This window comes from Corvus cornix, chromosome 20 (assembly GCF_000738735.6).
Source record: "Corvus cornix cornix isolate S_Up_H32 chromosome 20, ASM73873v5, whole genome shotgun sequence".
Taxonomy (NCBI): Eukaryota; Metazoa; Chordata; class Aves; order Passeriformes; family Corvidae; genus Corvus; species Corvus cornix.
Window position 1 is genome coordinate 10359826 of NC_046349.1, and position 16052 is coordinate 10375877.

Sequence of the window (16052 nt, forward strand, 5' to 3'; positions counted from 1 at the left end):
AGCCCTGCAAAACCTTAGGGGTCAGTCCACTGGGCAAGTGAGAGATTTAAGTTTGTCCAAGTCCTTTCCTTTTTCTCTCACACGTGGCAAAAATTCTCCCAAACGGCACAGAGTCACACGGTGGAATTCTAAAAATTTGACACAGAAAGTCTCTCCTCCTTCCTCCATCCTGCCCTGCACTCTCTGTCCAAGCACTGCAGAACTGAGGAAAGGAGAGGCCAGTCTTGCTGTCTGGACCATTACTGCCGTGCATTAATCCAAGTTACAGGTACATCCAAGAGACCCCACCTGTCCCTGAAGAAGCCATGGCTGCTCCCAGGACTCATACCTTCATCCTTACTCTGCAGGTCTTCAAGATCCAGCAATAAATCAAGGTCTTGAACCAATTCCCTGCCGAATCCTGCCCAAATGTCACCACCCAACCAGCCCAGCATTGTGTTGTTTGAGTCAGCACCAGATGAGATACCTGCATTTACTCTGTGTAGTAAACGATCTTCAGCCCAGACTAACACTGAAAATGGAAAGGTGAACTGCTGCTGCCAAAAATTATACGGACGAGGCAGGAAAGTGCCAGCTACACCAGGGGCAGACCAGAAGAAATGTGTTACATGGGGCAGCCCCCAGTTCCAGTGGCTCTGTGCAGCCCACCACCATGCTTCACTGAAGGAACACTGCACTCAGGCTGCCACACAGGGACAGAGCCCTCCTGCTTTTCAGCTGTGCGTATGGAACTAAAGCAGAAAGAAACCATCTGTACCCTTCTGACTGAAACGCTGGCTCTGGCTTCTCTCTGTCGGGGTGGGCGAGGGGAGATGCTGGCACTGAGCAGAGGGGACGTTTGGCACCGCAGTGCCACGTTGTGCTTCGCTGCCTGCATCGCGCACGAGCGTGTGTCCCTTATCAGGCAGCAGCAATGCTCCCTGTCCTTGCAAGGGAAGGAACAAGCTCAAATCTCCCCTCTGGAAGCTGCGGGGCCATGCAGATTGCTTGCAAGAGTAACTGTGAAAACCAGAGAGATGAGCAGCAGGGCAGAGCTGCCAGTGCATGACTCCAGGCCTGTGCTGTCACAAAAGGAATCTGAACTTACAGCCATCTACAAGATGGTTGACTTTGAGTATGCACCCTTCATCTGCTGGTTTTACTAGGAGTCAAGAGAGATTATCAGCAGTGAAGTGCAAACATGATGCACATGACCTGCAGCGTATAACAGACAAGTAGTTGCTTTAAAAATACAGAAGTATGAACTTAGAGAACACTTCCTTCACTGGTGACCCTAAAGCATTTCTGTCAGAGAGGTTCAAGGATCATTTGCAAGGAATTTGATGCTGCTCATGGTATTTCCTACTTGGACACTTCCTTATGAAGCACAGACCAGGCAACATGAACACTCCGACGCCGCGTGAACCTTCCGATGGTTTGGGGCAAAGGAAGAACAAAGTAGGAAAAAGAGCTTTGAAAAACTCTTACCTTGTGTCCATTGTGTTGGGACTTCTCTGCCACCAGAAACCTGACCATGGCCTCCCATCTGCCCAGGGTCTGGGGGTCCCAGGCGGTCACCATCAGGATCAGCTGCTTGGAGGGCACCTGCAGGTGGTGGGCAGCGTACAGGGTCCCGTCCGCCCTCACCTTGAAGTCCAGGCTGTTGGTTTCATACCGCACACCCTTGTTACCGGCACAGTTATTAAATTTTACTAGAACAGAGAGGAAGAGATGGGAGAAATGTGTGAGATTGGCCTGATAAGGAAAGCAATCAAATACAAGTTTCAGACATTTAATTTTCACTGATGTCTTCTATATCTCTAATAACCATCAAGGAAATGATTTAACTGTTTCTTCGACCTTTCAGGAGTGCTCTTGTGCTTTATCTCTGTTCCCCAGGGAAGAACTTGTAAGCCATTTTTAAAGTATTTGATACAGTTTCATTAGATCTCAAACACAGCTGTTCCCCATTTCTACAAGTGGATTTCTCCCTTGTCGCCATTATCTTTTAAATTCAACTGGAGTCTATTACCCACGCTGTGGGTATTTTTTTTCAGGAAATGTTCTCCATTTCCCTAACCCTTCAATAACCTACTTACCACATAGCCTATTTGCACATTCTTAACTGAAATTCAAAAGCCCATAACAATTCCATTATCAGAAATATAGAAAAAACAACAAAAAACTTAAACGCAGAAATAAAAGTTTAAATCATTCTGGAGCACACATCTACTGCTGGAACTGGACCTCCCATCCTGAGCTGCATTCCCACCCTGGCCAATCCTTCACATGTTACAGCTACTGCAAAAAGGAACTGTTAAACTGTGTGTCATAAACCATAACATGTCATTTGAAAGCCTACTTTGTCAGATCAAAGCTCCCCACTTGCTGATATTTTTATTTTCGCCTTTTTTTTTTGGTCAAAGTCTTTCACAGTCTAGTTTGAAAACTATTTTTATTGGCATTATGATACATGTCACATACATTAGACCCAGAAAAAACCAACCCTATTATATGACAGAATTGACAAATCTGATAGAAATTGAACCTGCAGCTAATAACACAGGAAACAAAACACTTTCTGCCATTCGAGTAATCCACGGGGCGGAACACACGTGGTGAAGGAAAACATATTGCACCCGTAAAAACATCTCAAGTGAGTGAGAATGGATGCACAGCCCTCCAGCTCGGATTGTTAGGCGGGTTCTCATGCTGAGATGCTCCAGCCTGCCCCGAAATGAGGAGAACCTTCTTGGCCAGCTCTGGTGGGCTTCAGCAGGAGCTTAATTCCTGCAGAAGAAGGGCTGGGTAAGATGGATCCTACCTAGACTGGCTGTGGTGGGACAAGGGATGCAGGGCACTCCAGGAGGAGCTTCTGGGACAGTTGTACCCCAACAGTCCCTTTCCCCTGCACCAACCACAGCTCTGCAGCGCTGCCCTGAGCTGAATCGAGGACGAATTTGGATCTAAATAAAGAAAAAAACAACCACGGCACAGGTGAAAGAAAAAAGCAGCCAGGAAATGGCTCAACCAATCTGGCAGTCAAAGCCCCTGGCCGCATCAAAGTACAGAGAAATAAGGAGCAGACTGTGGCAGAGGAAGGGAAAATCCTTCCCCTCCTTCCCCAAACTGCACCCCACAATAACTGGGGTGCTGTGATCGTGTCACAACTGTGCATCTACAGAGGCTTTCTGTGCTGTGTATTTATTTAGACCACACTGGTATGTTTTTATGTGTGTGGTGGGAAGTGTTACCAAATGCTGCAGCAATTGCTGGGCACAAACAGCGAATGTCACACATTGATTTATAGAAAATAAGATGGATAAAGTTATCTAGCAGATAAAAAAACCTGAAAGCCCTGGATGAGGGTAAGCACACGCACGGTTTGGTGGCACTTACAAGAACCGGGACAATCTCTGAGACCTGTGAGGGGAGATAACCCCGGACCTCTGGGACCACCCTGCTGGGAGACCACCTTCATCTCTCTGGAATTTCTGCAAATCTCCCCTGCATTCACAGCTACAATAGATACGTGTGAACATATCAAGTGCATCTTCACTTCTAAATGTTATTTATTTTCAGCTCAGCACCCTGGGCACTGTTAGAAACATGGCACATCAGCTGCACCCCTTTGCTGTGTAATGGCCATGCAGAACTCAAGTTCCAACCCTACTCCCCAAGTACCCACATATCATATACTGAGAGACACTTAAAGAAGGGAGAAAGGAGTGATATGATAATGACTGCACATTAAAAAGCTCAGAGCTTACTTTGATTTTATTGAGATTAAAAGAAAGCCCTACAGTGTACCAGTAGTCTGAGAGAAAAAAACCCCAAACCCTTTCTATATGTGTAAATAGCAATTTCAGTATTCAAAGTACTTAAACATCTGCTTAAGACCCAGCTCATAGCTCCAAGATGCTGCTCTGGTGTCATATGTCACTGTGTCGACTTTTATGCTCCATTATCTAAAAATGGCTACCTCGTAGACAAAGTCCCTCTGTGACTTGCTAATTACTTCCATTAGTTTAAAACAAACTTAACTAGAGACGGAGAAAATCCTGAGAGAAATTGTCTGATTTCTTTTTTTTTAACAAGCACCGTCTCTGCTCCACATTGCTCCTCTCAGGTAGCACAGGTAGGTGAATGCTCAGCAAGGGATTAGCACAAGCAGCTCCTCTCCTAAGAGCCTTTAGGAACTGCAAGAAAGGCTTCAAGGACACAAAGATTCCTCAGTTTTCAGTCACTCTGCACAGCAGCAATGGGCCCTGCCTCACCTGGGCGGCTCTGCAGGAGATTTCAGCCACACAGGGATGACCCTGCTCAGCTCTGTCAGGCAGAGGAGCTGCTCTGGCTCCAGGCACTGTTCATACACAGCATAGGAAACACACTGGAAATGCAGGAGAGCTGAGCTTCCTTCACAGGGAAGGGCATGGCTTAGTGGTGGGGTTGGCAGTGCTGGGTGAACAGTCAGACCCAATGATCTTGGAGGTGTTTTCTAATCTAAATGAGTCTGTGATCAAAAATCCTAAATTATCCTCTTTGCTGGCCTTTGAAAATAAGACCTTGGGATGTTTACATGACTACTGAGCTGCACTGTTTTATACATATATATCTATATATATACACATATACACAAAGATCCACATAATCTATAAATCTCATTTAGATATATTTATATATAAAATATTTTCCCCAAATATATATGTGTATAAGTTTAGGGGAGAAAAAAAATCAAGCTATTGTTCTATGAAAAATAGCATAGATCAAGGAAAGGAAATCTCACCCATATTTTCAAATTCCATCTCTTACACCTACTCTTTGCTCTTGTGGAGGCAGAAATTAAAATTTCATTCAGTGGCAGACAACTTCTGCTCTTTTTCCCCTTTTTCTCCTTTAGAAATCTCCAAGTCTACGTAATTTGCAGTTGATGCAACTCTTGACTTTCAAATAATGCAATAAATAAATAAATAAACAAACATTGGCTGTGTTTACTAGGCTTAGAACTCTCTGTGGACACAAATCAATCTTTCTTTGACCAGTTTGAAGCCTAAAGAACACTGCATGAATTTAACATTCAAAAGCTGCAGCATCAGTAATTAGGATTTCAGATAAACAGCAGAGTAACACATCTATCATTTTTACAGGATGGTAAAAAAAACCCCAAGTTTTTAAAAAATATGCTGGAAAAATGCTCACTGATGCTTATCGAAAACTTACGCTGAAACCAGCATCTAATGCCTGATGAAAGGAAAACCAAGAAGGCACCCTCATTAACAAGCTTTTAGGTTTAACCCTTTACCCTCATCATTTTTAATTGCTTCTCTATGAAAGGAGGAAGTACAACAATTTGATAAGCTGAAACAGGTACTGAGTGACGGGCAGAGAAGCTGCAGGAGTCTGCAGCAAACTGCTGGGCATCTGAGAAAAAAAAAAGGTATTTTACTTCAAAAAAGACACAGGGTGAAAAAAAATTCAACAAGTTTTGCATTGTTCTCTTTTATTATTTAGCTTGTTAGGCTGGCTGGACAGAGTCAAATGATCAAGCCAGGATCTTGAAAGATGTAGGAATACACTGAACTTCTTGCCCCCCAAATGCCTGAGAGAAATACTGAATTTAATAGGACTATAAATGGTATAAACCAAAGAATTCACTTTTAGCCATATCCTTCTGGATTTTCCTTTAACTTCTCCTAGTCCATTAAAAAGTGCCCCCTCTGGCAAGCTGCATAGGGCTGGAAAAGCAGGAGGGATAATACTCGTTTATTAAGATAAACCCCCTGGCAGGACATCATCCCACATTTCAGGACATGGGTCCCTTCAGGACTCTGTTTTTCACCATGGTTTTGAGGATTATCTCTGCAAAAGATGTTTCTTTCATGATGAACTTTAAAGCAGCAAACACACAGCACTACTTGCAGCAGGATCCATCTGCTTTTCAAGCTGTGTCTCTTGACCAGCTCCCTTACACCCCATGCACTGTGATAAATCTAAGCTGCCAAATCCACCCCTCACACCCCTTCTGTGAACATCATTAAGGTGAGGACAGCTTAACTGCAACTTCTGGGAATTTCTGATGTCTGGGTAACCTGCAGAGTCCTCAGCATGCATGGAAATGTCCCTCTTGTGTGATCATGAGCAAATCACTTGTATTCCTGCCCTGGAACTTCTGGCCCAACGCTCCCAAATGTCTGCACTCATCCATCTCCTCTGGCTTTTGCAGGGGGTTCGGTCCTGGCCAGCATTCCCTGCATGTCACCACACCAGAAATTAAAAAATCCCAAACATATCCTGTGTGGAGAGGCTCCTGTTGCCTAAGAACAGGCATGAAACCATTCAGTTAACCACAAAAATGCACAGGCACATTACAGCCTCACAAAGTGATTTCTCCATTAAGTGCTAATGTGAAGCAGAGCGTGCTGTGCCTTGTTGGGAAGCTGCATTTATTTGGCAAAATAAGTATGTAGCATAAAATTTTACATGGCCACGTTTTCGAGGCATCCTCTTTATGTTCGTGCAATACCTCTGCGATTCTGTGAGAAAACTGTTTTATAGCAGTGGGAAGCAACTGCAGTGGAGTGAATTCCCCACAGCCACTCTGGAAACCTAGAGCAAAGCTGGGATCTGAGTCCTGAAATTCAAACAGCCAGGCCCCTGCCTCCATCACCCAGATACAAGCGAAGAAGACAGAAAAATCAGAAAGATGGACTTTGAAAAAGCTAACAGAGGCAGATCCTTCTCCCTACAAACTACTGGGCATTTCCAAATTAGTGCAGGGTGAAAAATTTAAGGGATGTCACACAAATTATTGCAATTGTTGCGTGAAATGGAGTCCCATGAGCACATGTAAATACATGATGGAATTATTCTGGGACTGAAATATCTTGTCTAAAAAGGCAAATGCTGAAATGGAGGCAAGAGGATTTTAACAGAATTATAGAGTCATGAAGGCTGGAAAAGACCACTAAGTCCAGTCATTAACCTAACCCTGCCCGGTCCACCCCTAAACCATGCCCCCAAGTGCCACACCTACACGTTATCTGAGCACTTCCAGGGATGGTGATTCCACCACTTCATCCTGTTCTACTGCTTGACGACCCTTTCAATGAAGATATTTTTTCTCATATCCAACCTATCCCTCCCCTGTTGCAACTTGAGGCCATTCCCTCTTGTCCTATCTTGTCCTATTTTTTTTCTCTGTATTAAAAAGATGGATGTGTCCAGGTACCACAGGCATTTTGACCATTCAGAGATGGTGTTTCAGCATTTTGTGGAAATTAAAACTGACTTGAGCCATCACACTTACACACAGTGCTACATCTAAGCCTGGACTCCTGTTTCTATCCCACTTCCACTTATAGTAAATCCCACACTATCATACAATACACAGCCAGATTTGCTTCCTGCAGTTCATTAAATGCTCAGAGCCCTTCTCCTTCTCTACAAGAAAAACAACACATACATAAGAAAAAATGATGGCTGTAAAACCTGATGAAGACAATGTGTAATTTTCATCCTCTCATTACTAATTTTATAGGTTACATTTTCCACCATGTCCCCATAAAAGATATCAGACTAATAAACTCCTAGTGTCTTTATTTAATATTTATAGCACCATGGGAGAACCAAACTCTACTGGTAAAAGGTAAAAACAGCAATTCAAACAGCTGCTTCAAAGACTAATAAACACATCCCTAGTGATTGAGCTTAAGAGTATACAGTTTAAAAAAATGCTTTGGTACAAAAAACTGTAGGAAATAAATGGAAGGATGTCGGTTGGTATATGAATGTATATAAAAATGTGCATGCTCACACCCTCAGCTACACAAAGCATTGATTATTCATTAAGTGTTCTTGGAGTAAAAAACAAATATAATGAATGGTTTGGAGAATTAATGAACTATCCCACAGTCTATCATCTGCTGAAAACATTCAGCATGATTTAGCGTGTTCTTAATGTTATTTTCTTGCAATTAATGGAACAGAAATCTCTGGCATTTCTACCCATTTCCCAAATCTCAGGTCAATGTGAAACATTATATCCAATTTTCCAGTGCATTATTTACGATCTCTGAGCTATGACTGCTAATATTTGCCTTACTGAAACAATAGCAAATTATCATAACAATTTACCATATGTAATTATGTTAAACAGAATCTATCTTTATTTATCTTCTTGTAATCTTCAGTTACAGCGAATCCTCCTATTCAGAATATGCAATAATACAACATTCGTGACATTCCCAACCTATTACATGCTTGTTAGAAGTGACTCCATGTCCTACTCCACTGGTGACACCTCGGAATCAGCAAACGAGTAGCAATCTGCCTCCAGCAGAAACTCAGGTAGATTTCAAAAGGGACACAGAAACATTTTATGTTTAAAGGCACATTTTGAATTTGCCCTCTTTAAGTTCCAAAGCTCAACCCCCTCCATGATCCATGTTGGGTTTAGGCACACACCAGTGAATTCCCGACTACCTCATGCTCATCTGCAGCTGTTTTGCTTCCACAAAGCCAGGACCGTAGGTCTTATGGGGAAAATGGCAAGACTTTTCTGCGCATAAGTAATTTATTTTAAAAACATAAAATACTTCTGTGGGCTTGATGGGACTACATGGAAAAGTCATCTTTTCACTTCCTGAGCCACCTAAATGCTTTCAGCACCTTTTCCAGCTTTATGTTCACTTTTATCAGCTCTTGCTTGCACAGAATTTCTGTTTCCATGGCCAGAGAAAAAGAAAAGGAACAATATATTTCAACAGACAAATAGGGATCCTTTAAAAAGTCACTCTGTCACGTGTGGAGTCAGCCAGTAGCAATGAGGAGTCATGGGTACATTAAAAAAAAAATCTAAATCCCATTCAAACAAAACAAAAATCTAAATCCCAGACACTGAGTGCCTCCTTCAAATTCCCACCTGTGCCATTTTTCATTTACTGGAAGCCAATTCAACTAAAATACATGTTTTTAAGGAAGAAAAAAATGAAGAAGTATATTTCACTTTTGGTTTGGAATTGGAGGGGAGTACAGACCCCTGGAGAGAAGGACTATAGAACATGATAGAAAAGATGAATCACTCTGGCAACAGCCAGCCAGCCATTAATTTTCAGCAAGCCAGGAGTTGGTCCAATTAAGCCAGGCTCCTTTCTCTACATTAACATGCTTTACTCAGTTTTTTTCTGAAGCTAAAACATCAGCTCGAGACCCCAAAGGCTCTTCTATTTAGGATCAATCAATCTACCTTGCTGCACTGTAAAACATACACTGTCAGCTCCGAGGCGAGCTCAAAAAAAAGAGCAACGGTAGAAAAATTTGATAAATCGACATGTTCTGGCAGTTAGTAGAGGGATTCTTCCTACACTGCAACTTATTTTTATCTGATTCGAAACAAGTATTAGAAAAGGGAATATTCCCCTCTATTCTCTTCCTGGTATTTAGCATTGGTTTAAGAGGGTTTTTTTTTAATCAGGTTTTTTATCCCTGATTTTCTACATTCAAGCCAGAAGATTCCTGCCACAAAGGCACAGAGATACTACCCAGATTTCAAAGGGCAGTGAGTTTGAATTGGATTTGCAGGATGTGGACTCACATTCAAGCATTTTCTTCAGCACAGAAACATGAACCTGCATCTATTGGTGCTCATGTTAAAGAAATTTTTCACTGCTTTCCACATTTTTATGCTCAGGGCTTTACTGTGAATATGCAACCTCACTTCTGGGTTTCCAGCACCTGCTCTATAGGATTGCTTTATTTGGGATTTCACTGCCCATTTGAGATCCACTAACTCTCCCTCAGCCTTACTGAGGCATCTCAGGAATGGTTAATTAATACATGAGCCAGGGACTGATGACAGAGGTAAGAAGGACACTTACAAGGTCTGAAGTTCTCTGCTGGGATAACTCAGAGGGATTGCCCTTTTCTTTGGTAAATGCCACAGCAACTCTGCTGTTGGTTTCCGTGTTGTTCTCAGCATCTTTATCTTTGGATAAAAACCTTTCCTAGCAGTTTCAGCATGACAGTCCCCCTCTGTTGCTAACAGCAGTGTAGACAGAAAGCCACTGGGATGTGCAGCTGATGTTCCAGCTTCAGATTAAAAGGGTAATAAAGAGAAGCCTGGTTTGGGTAATCCTGCAAATACCAACTGCACCACACTTTTGTGGCAGATGCTGAGTTTTTACAGGCAAGCATTTTTGTTCTTTGCTCTTTAAATTCCACGTGTCTGTAGGATAGTACTGAGATTCACTACAGCACTAATGAGATCATTTTGCAATTAAAGGCTAAGTAGAAACAAACCTCTCACCACTCTACAGGAGAGTTTGGGTTCTCTGATTAAGCAGCAGTAAATAAACCTGTTTCACTCTTGGTCCTGGTGTACACCAGAGATTAACTCTCCAAACAAGATGGACTGATTGACCCCATGGATTAATCAATGAGTTTCCCAGCTTCAGATCAAAGTGCAAGTTGTGGGAGTTACCTGCAGTAGGATATGTTCTAATTATTATTACCAGCACAGAGTACATAAATCCCAGGGCACTTTATTTGGAGGTTTTACTCTTCGCACTAATGATCTCCACAACACTCTCATGTTTGTCAAACTACCAATGTGGGAAAAGACTTTAAACACCGCTATGCATTTCTCGAGGAAGAACTGCAGGTTTTATGGAAGCTTGGTGTGATCATTATAAAGGGTGGAGCCTGTGTAATGGTAGGGTAATCTCTATTGTAACAGCTGCTCTCCCATCACACCTGTGGGCAGCAGCATCCCTGGAGGGAGCTATTGGGAGGCTGGGACTGTACTGGAGACAAACCCCATGTGAGGAGGCATGGAGCCCTCCTGGGCAGAGCAGAGAGCTCAGCCCTGCTGGTATCAGGAACATCCCGAAACTGGGAGCAGTGATGGGAAATGGGCAAGGACACAGCTCCTGCACAGCCACCCCCGCCAGCTCCCACCTGCCCCACTGACAGAACCTCCTGGCCTTGGGGGGTTTTCCTTTCTGTCACACATCTCTTTTCAACTTGCCAGAAGTGTATTTGGAAGACATGGGGAGCTGTAGGAAGATTTTTAGCGAGGAAAAAAAAAAAGTGAACGGAGGGCATTTGCAGCCTAGGAAAAGAAGTTGAAAGAGATGCTCCAACTGCAGCTGTGTCAGACAGCCTCGGGCTTCTCTCTCCTCACACTCTTCAAACAAACAAACTCTCAACACCTAGAAACAGAGGCTGCACATGTCAGGGGAAAAAAAAATCAGACACACCAATAAAGACACTGAACTCCTTACGGACTTGACTTGTGTGTAAACACTGACAACTTTGGGGCTGAGTGTTCTCATCTTCCTCAGCCTGGCTCAGGTGTGAACACACACTGATCCAGGGAGTCAGATCCCAGTGCAGTAAATGAATAGATGTTTCAGGCAAGAATATTAGAAATGGAAGACTTTGTTACCTGGAAGAGTCAAGGCTGGGTAGCTATATTTAACTTGCAGCTGCTGTGCACCTCTGCTCTTCTGCCTGCACAAAAAGCAGCAGCAGTCCTTTACCTTCAGCTCTAACCTACACAAGGCTGCACATTTCAAGAGAAATTAATATTATGTAGAATAAAGCACTGTTTGCTACCTGGTGGGCTCAAGTGCTTTGACATTTGGACAAATTCAGAGAGTTTTATTTACAGACGGAGGCTCTGGGCTCTGTTTCTGGCAGATGATCAGAGGGAGCAGGAGGAGAACAAGTGGCCTTGATGCCCAAACTGCACTTGTGGGGGTAACAAACTCTGGCCAGTGTCAGAGCTGCCAGGCTGCAGAGAGCCAGAGGATCCTGCCTCGGGGCTGGGCTCCAGTGTCCACTGGCTCCACAGGAAATTCACCCACAGAGCAGGAAATTAACTGGAAAAGCAAAACCACAATAAAACACAGATCCAGGCAGGCTGGTGGTGGTCATCACTGACCCAAACAGAACCTCCCGACCTCTGCAGCCACCCTGGAACATATCCTGACCACAGCATTCCCGCAGCCACAGAGCTTGGCTGCTGCTGCTGCCACCGATGGAGTCACAGGGATGAGGTTTACTGTAACTTTCCCTTTCCTCTTTTACACTCATCCCCTCTACCCCTTCTTACTACAGTGGTGTCCAAAAGAAAGGCTGTCCCCTCACCTGAAGAACAACCTCAGGATTAAACTAGCAACCTTAAAATTTTGCAGGGCTCAGTCCCTTCAATTAAAACCAAGAGAGACTGAAGCCAGTAAATTAGAGAATGTGACAAATGCAGCACAAAGCACTGAAGATCCCAGAAGGTATAAAATTTAGTGTTAAAGTAAAGAAACAATAGGGAAGTCCAAGACATTTCAGAGTGTAGTGAATCAAATTAAATTGCCTGAAATTCCACATGGAATACATTTGACAAATTTCTTTCCCCCTCTTCAGCTTTCTGTTTGAGATGAACTGTCGTCTGGCAGCTTCAAACGTCTGGCACAGCTTCAGCTTCAGTTTGCTGGGGCTGAATCCAAACACGAACCTGAACTTTACCAGTTCTGCTCTTTTTGTAAACATACTTGCTGTGGCTGCCAAATGCTTTCCAAAAGCACACAAAACCCAGAATCCAAAAGGAAAATATTGTCTTGCTGCAATAAAATTTGCATTTTAACACCTATGGGCAGGAGCCCATGGTCGGGCAGAGCCCACCTTGTCCCACATTCCTCCCATATTTTGAAAGGCAATGGTGAGTTGGGGGCTGATGTGGGAGGGATGAGTCTCCCATGCACCCAGTACAAGCCCAGCTCCAGCCCTGGCAGCTCCAGTGACATTTCTCCCTCCAGGGCTGCAGGGGCAGGCAATAATAATAATAATAATAATAATAATAGTACAACAATTAGCAGTAGGATTCCTCAGACGTGCTGGGTAAGACAAGCAGTAAAATGTCATTAAACACGTGTCACTGATAGAGAAGACTGGTTTAGATTTCCCCAGTGGGTAGCCTCAGAACAAATTCATTTTAAGGTAGGGAACTTCAGCAGCGGAAGAGACGGATATAAAGAGGGTTATGATCAAATTGCTCCTGAGAGCAGATAGCATCAGCTTGGATATATCAGATTTTTTTTTCACTTTGCTTTTAAAACATACTTGGTTTTGCAAAATGCTTACAACACACACTGCTTTGACACAGGAGGTGATTCTTCAGCAGCATTCCACTACCTCCACAGATTCCCTCTTTCTTTCTCCCTTTAAAACCTTCTAAAACACCCAAGCTCCATAAACTAAAAAAAGCTGCAGACAGCTGAACCGAGCCCACCTTTAGGCTGGAGAGCAGCAAATGACAAAAGTGTCTGAGTTCTGGCACAAGACACAAAGGCAAACAGCTGCTGCTAGAAAAGCATATTTTACTGTCCACAAAGTCTCAGCCTCACCTCTGAGAGCCACGTGGCGTTCCACCACTGCCCAAAATAGACAACATCTGGTTTGTACAAACACTGATTTATTGCTTGTCTTCACTCCCCTTGGGTTTTAATTATGAGTAGATCTTGTAACTATTATATTTGTATTTGTTTTATCCATCTAGATATTTTTCTACACTATTAACTATAAACTGAAAGCTCTTTCTAAAAATAGTACAAAAACATACTTAAAATATGCATATGGCCTTTATTAAGGAAATCCCTATAATGAATTTTTAGATTAAGTAAAAGCACCACTGAAACCACTGATTAGCAGGCAAGCCTGCACCTGATTTCATGAACAGTATGAGATTAAGAAGTTTCTTTTTATAACAATAAAATCCTAAAGAAAACAAGAATACAAAACTAAGTGCTGCTCTTAATGCAGTGTGGTGGCAGGTAAAAATCCCTCCTTACTGCACCACTCTGACTGCCCCCAGGGCCTCTTTGGGGCTGTTGAGCCACTTCCAGCAGTCAGGTGTCCTCATTTCAAAGCACCTCCATGGGGTGGCACTTCCTCAGCAGATGGGACAGATCCCCTGGGTAAGGGTAACATAGTCAGGAATGCAATTGTTGGAAGCCTTCCTACTGAGACTTTTTTTTTGGCTAAATTTTCTGTTGGTTTTTTTTTCTTTTTCCTGATAAAACTCTTGATCTTTCTGGGAATAAGTTGATTCAGAAATGACTTTCTAATTTCTATGGTTGAACAGCTACCCCCACAACAGAACATACAGTGCAATAAATAAATACCACTTGCAAACTTCAGATTTCTCTGCCACCACATCATCCATCAAAACTAAAGCTGTAAAAAAAATAAAAAAAGGATGTGGAAAAACCCAACCAACCTTTCTCCCCATCTTAAAAAAAGCCTGGAAACTATTTCTGGAAATGTCCTAATGTTTCTACTGAATGACTGAGTCTTCTGAAAATGTTCAGTGGTCCTACACAGACCCTCCACAAGGACCAGCAGATCTCATCTCTGCCAGCCTAACACACCCACTGGGCAGCTCAGGTCCAAGCATTTAGGCAGAATCCTGTCCTACTCATGGCACAGAAGTTTTGGGAATATGATGAAAAACAGAAATTGCCCCAGATGTCTGAACTGCTGAAATTGGAAGGCAAAAAGGGCCGATAGCTGCGTTTTCCCTCCCCCAGTGTCAGCACAGAGCACGACTCGTGTGCTGAAGCAGCTGCAGACCAACAAACCCTCCAGGTAGAGCAACAGGAATGCAAGAAATATCTTGGCTCTGTATCTGTTGTTTAATTAAAAAGTTTTGCATGTAAACAGATACCTTATCCTCTTCCAAATCCACGCTGACATCCACGACTCATCATTCTGAGGCAACTGCTAGAGGAAACACGATTAAAAAAATACCATATTCCATGGAAGTGATCTCAGAACTGCCCGTCATCGGGCCGTCTGGTCCCCTTTCACACCAGCTCAACTGTGAGAGCTTCAAGCTGAAAACAAAATGTCAGGCCATTTGAAGACATAAAAGTCAGTTATGAGGGCTGTAATTTTATGTTTTAATTATTGATTGAGGGGTTGAAAAAGAAACATTGTCTGGTTGGTATCTTTTAGAGGTTAAATGTGATGAATGGTATCAAGGGAAGTCCTACCAAACTTCGATCCCCAGTTCTTTTATCAGCTACACAGATATCAAGGCTGGGTTGGATGGGGTTTTTTGAGCAAGCTGGTCTGGGAGGTGGCTGCTCAGGGCAGTGGGATTAGAATGAGGTGATCTTGAAAATGCCTGTGCAGATGTGAAGGGCACTGCTGGCATCAACCCCACGAGGACACTGCACTGGCTCTTGTGTCCTGTTACCAACACAGGGAGCAGCCCTTCAACACTTTGCAGTCACACATTTGCAGTTTTTTCCAGAGCAGGCCTCAGTAAGGACTGTCAGCTACCACTGTCAGTGATGTCTAGCTCAGCGTAAACACTTCGTTAGGAACGTGATGAGATTACGCCCTCAGGTTTATTCTAAATACTAAAATAAATCTTTGCACAGAACAAGAATGCACTCATTTGTACTGCAGTGCTATGACCACAGGTTTTAATTTTTACTATTTAATTATTCATCCTGGATCAGGTCTCAATTTAAGCTAATATGCAAACATGAGGGAGAAGGGGCACTTGTTTATCTCAGTTTTTGCCAATTAATTCAAGTTGTTCAGTAATCACATTACTTTTCTACAATGTGATAAGGAAGGAAAAAAAACCAACCAGCAACCATCCAAATAACAAAAAAAGATTCCCTTTATACAAAAAGCAGGATATTCTACAAAATTTACTTGCATGAATAGACTCCAATAAACCAATTAAAATACTCATTTATAGGGATGGCTCATATTATTGACTCAGCCTACAAAGGAAATTTTTCTTCTTTTTTGCCTTTAATGTCTACAATATTACCAGTGAATTGACCTAATAACAGATTATATGATGGAGACTGGCACAAGTTTCCTGAAATTGTCCTGGAAACATGAAATTGTCCTAAATTTCCCTCTTGTTCCATGTGGGCAGTGGTAATAAATGGTACATCAAGCAGCAATTTCATGTCTATGAACTGGTGCTATACTTGAATTAATCAAAACCAAAGCTTCCAACACCCCAAGTGTCTGCTAAAATTAACCATCTACAACCT

General features: G+C 42.8%; 1 protein-coding gene across 1 annotated transcript in view; it reads right to left on the bottom strand.

Moving 5' to 3' along the window:
* The window catches only part of CDH4 (cadherin 4), a 423758-nt gene that overhangs the window by 170008 nt on the left and 237698 nt on the right, over positions 1–16052 (bottom strand). The window contains exon 3 of the mRNA XM_039563524.1: positions 1468–1691. Coding sequence (XP_039419458.1) covers positions 1468–1691 — 224 coding nt within the window. The remainder of the gene's footprint in view (positions 1–1467; positions 1692–16052) is intronic.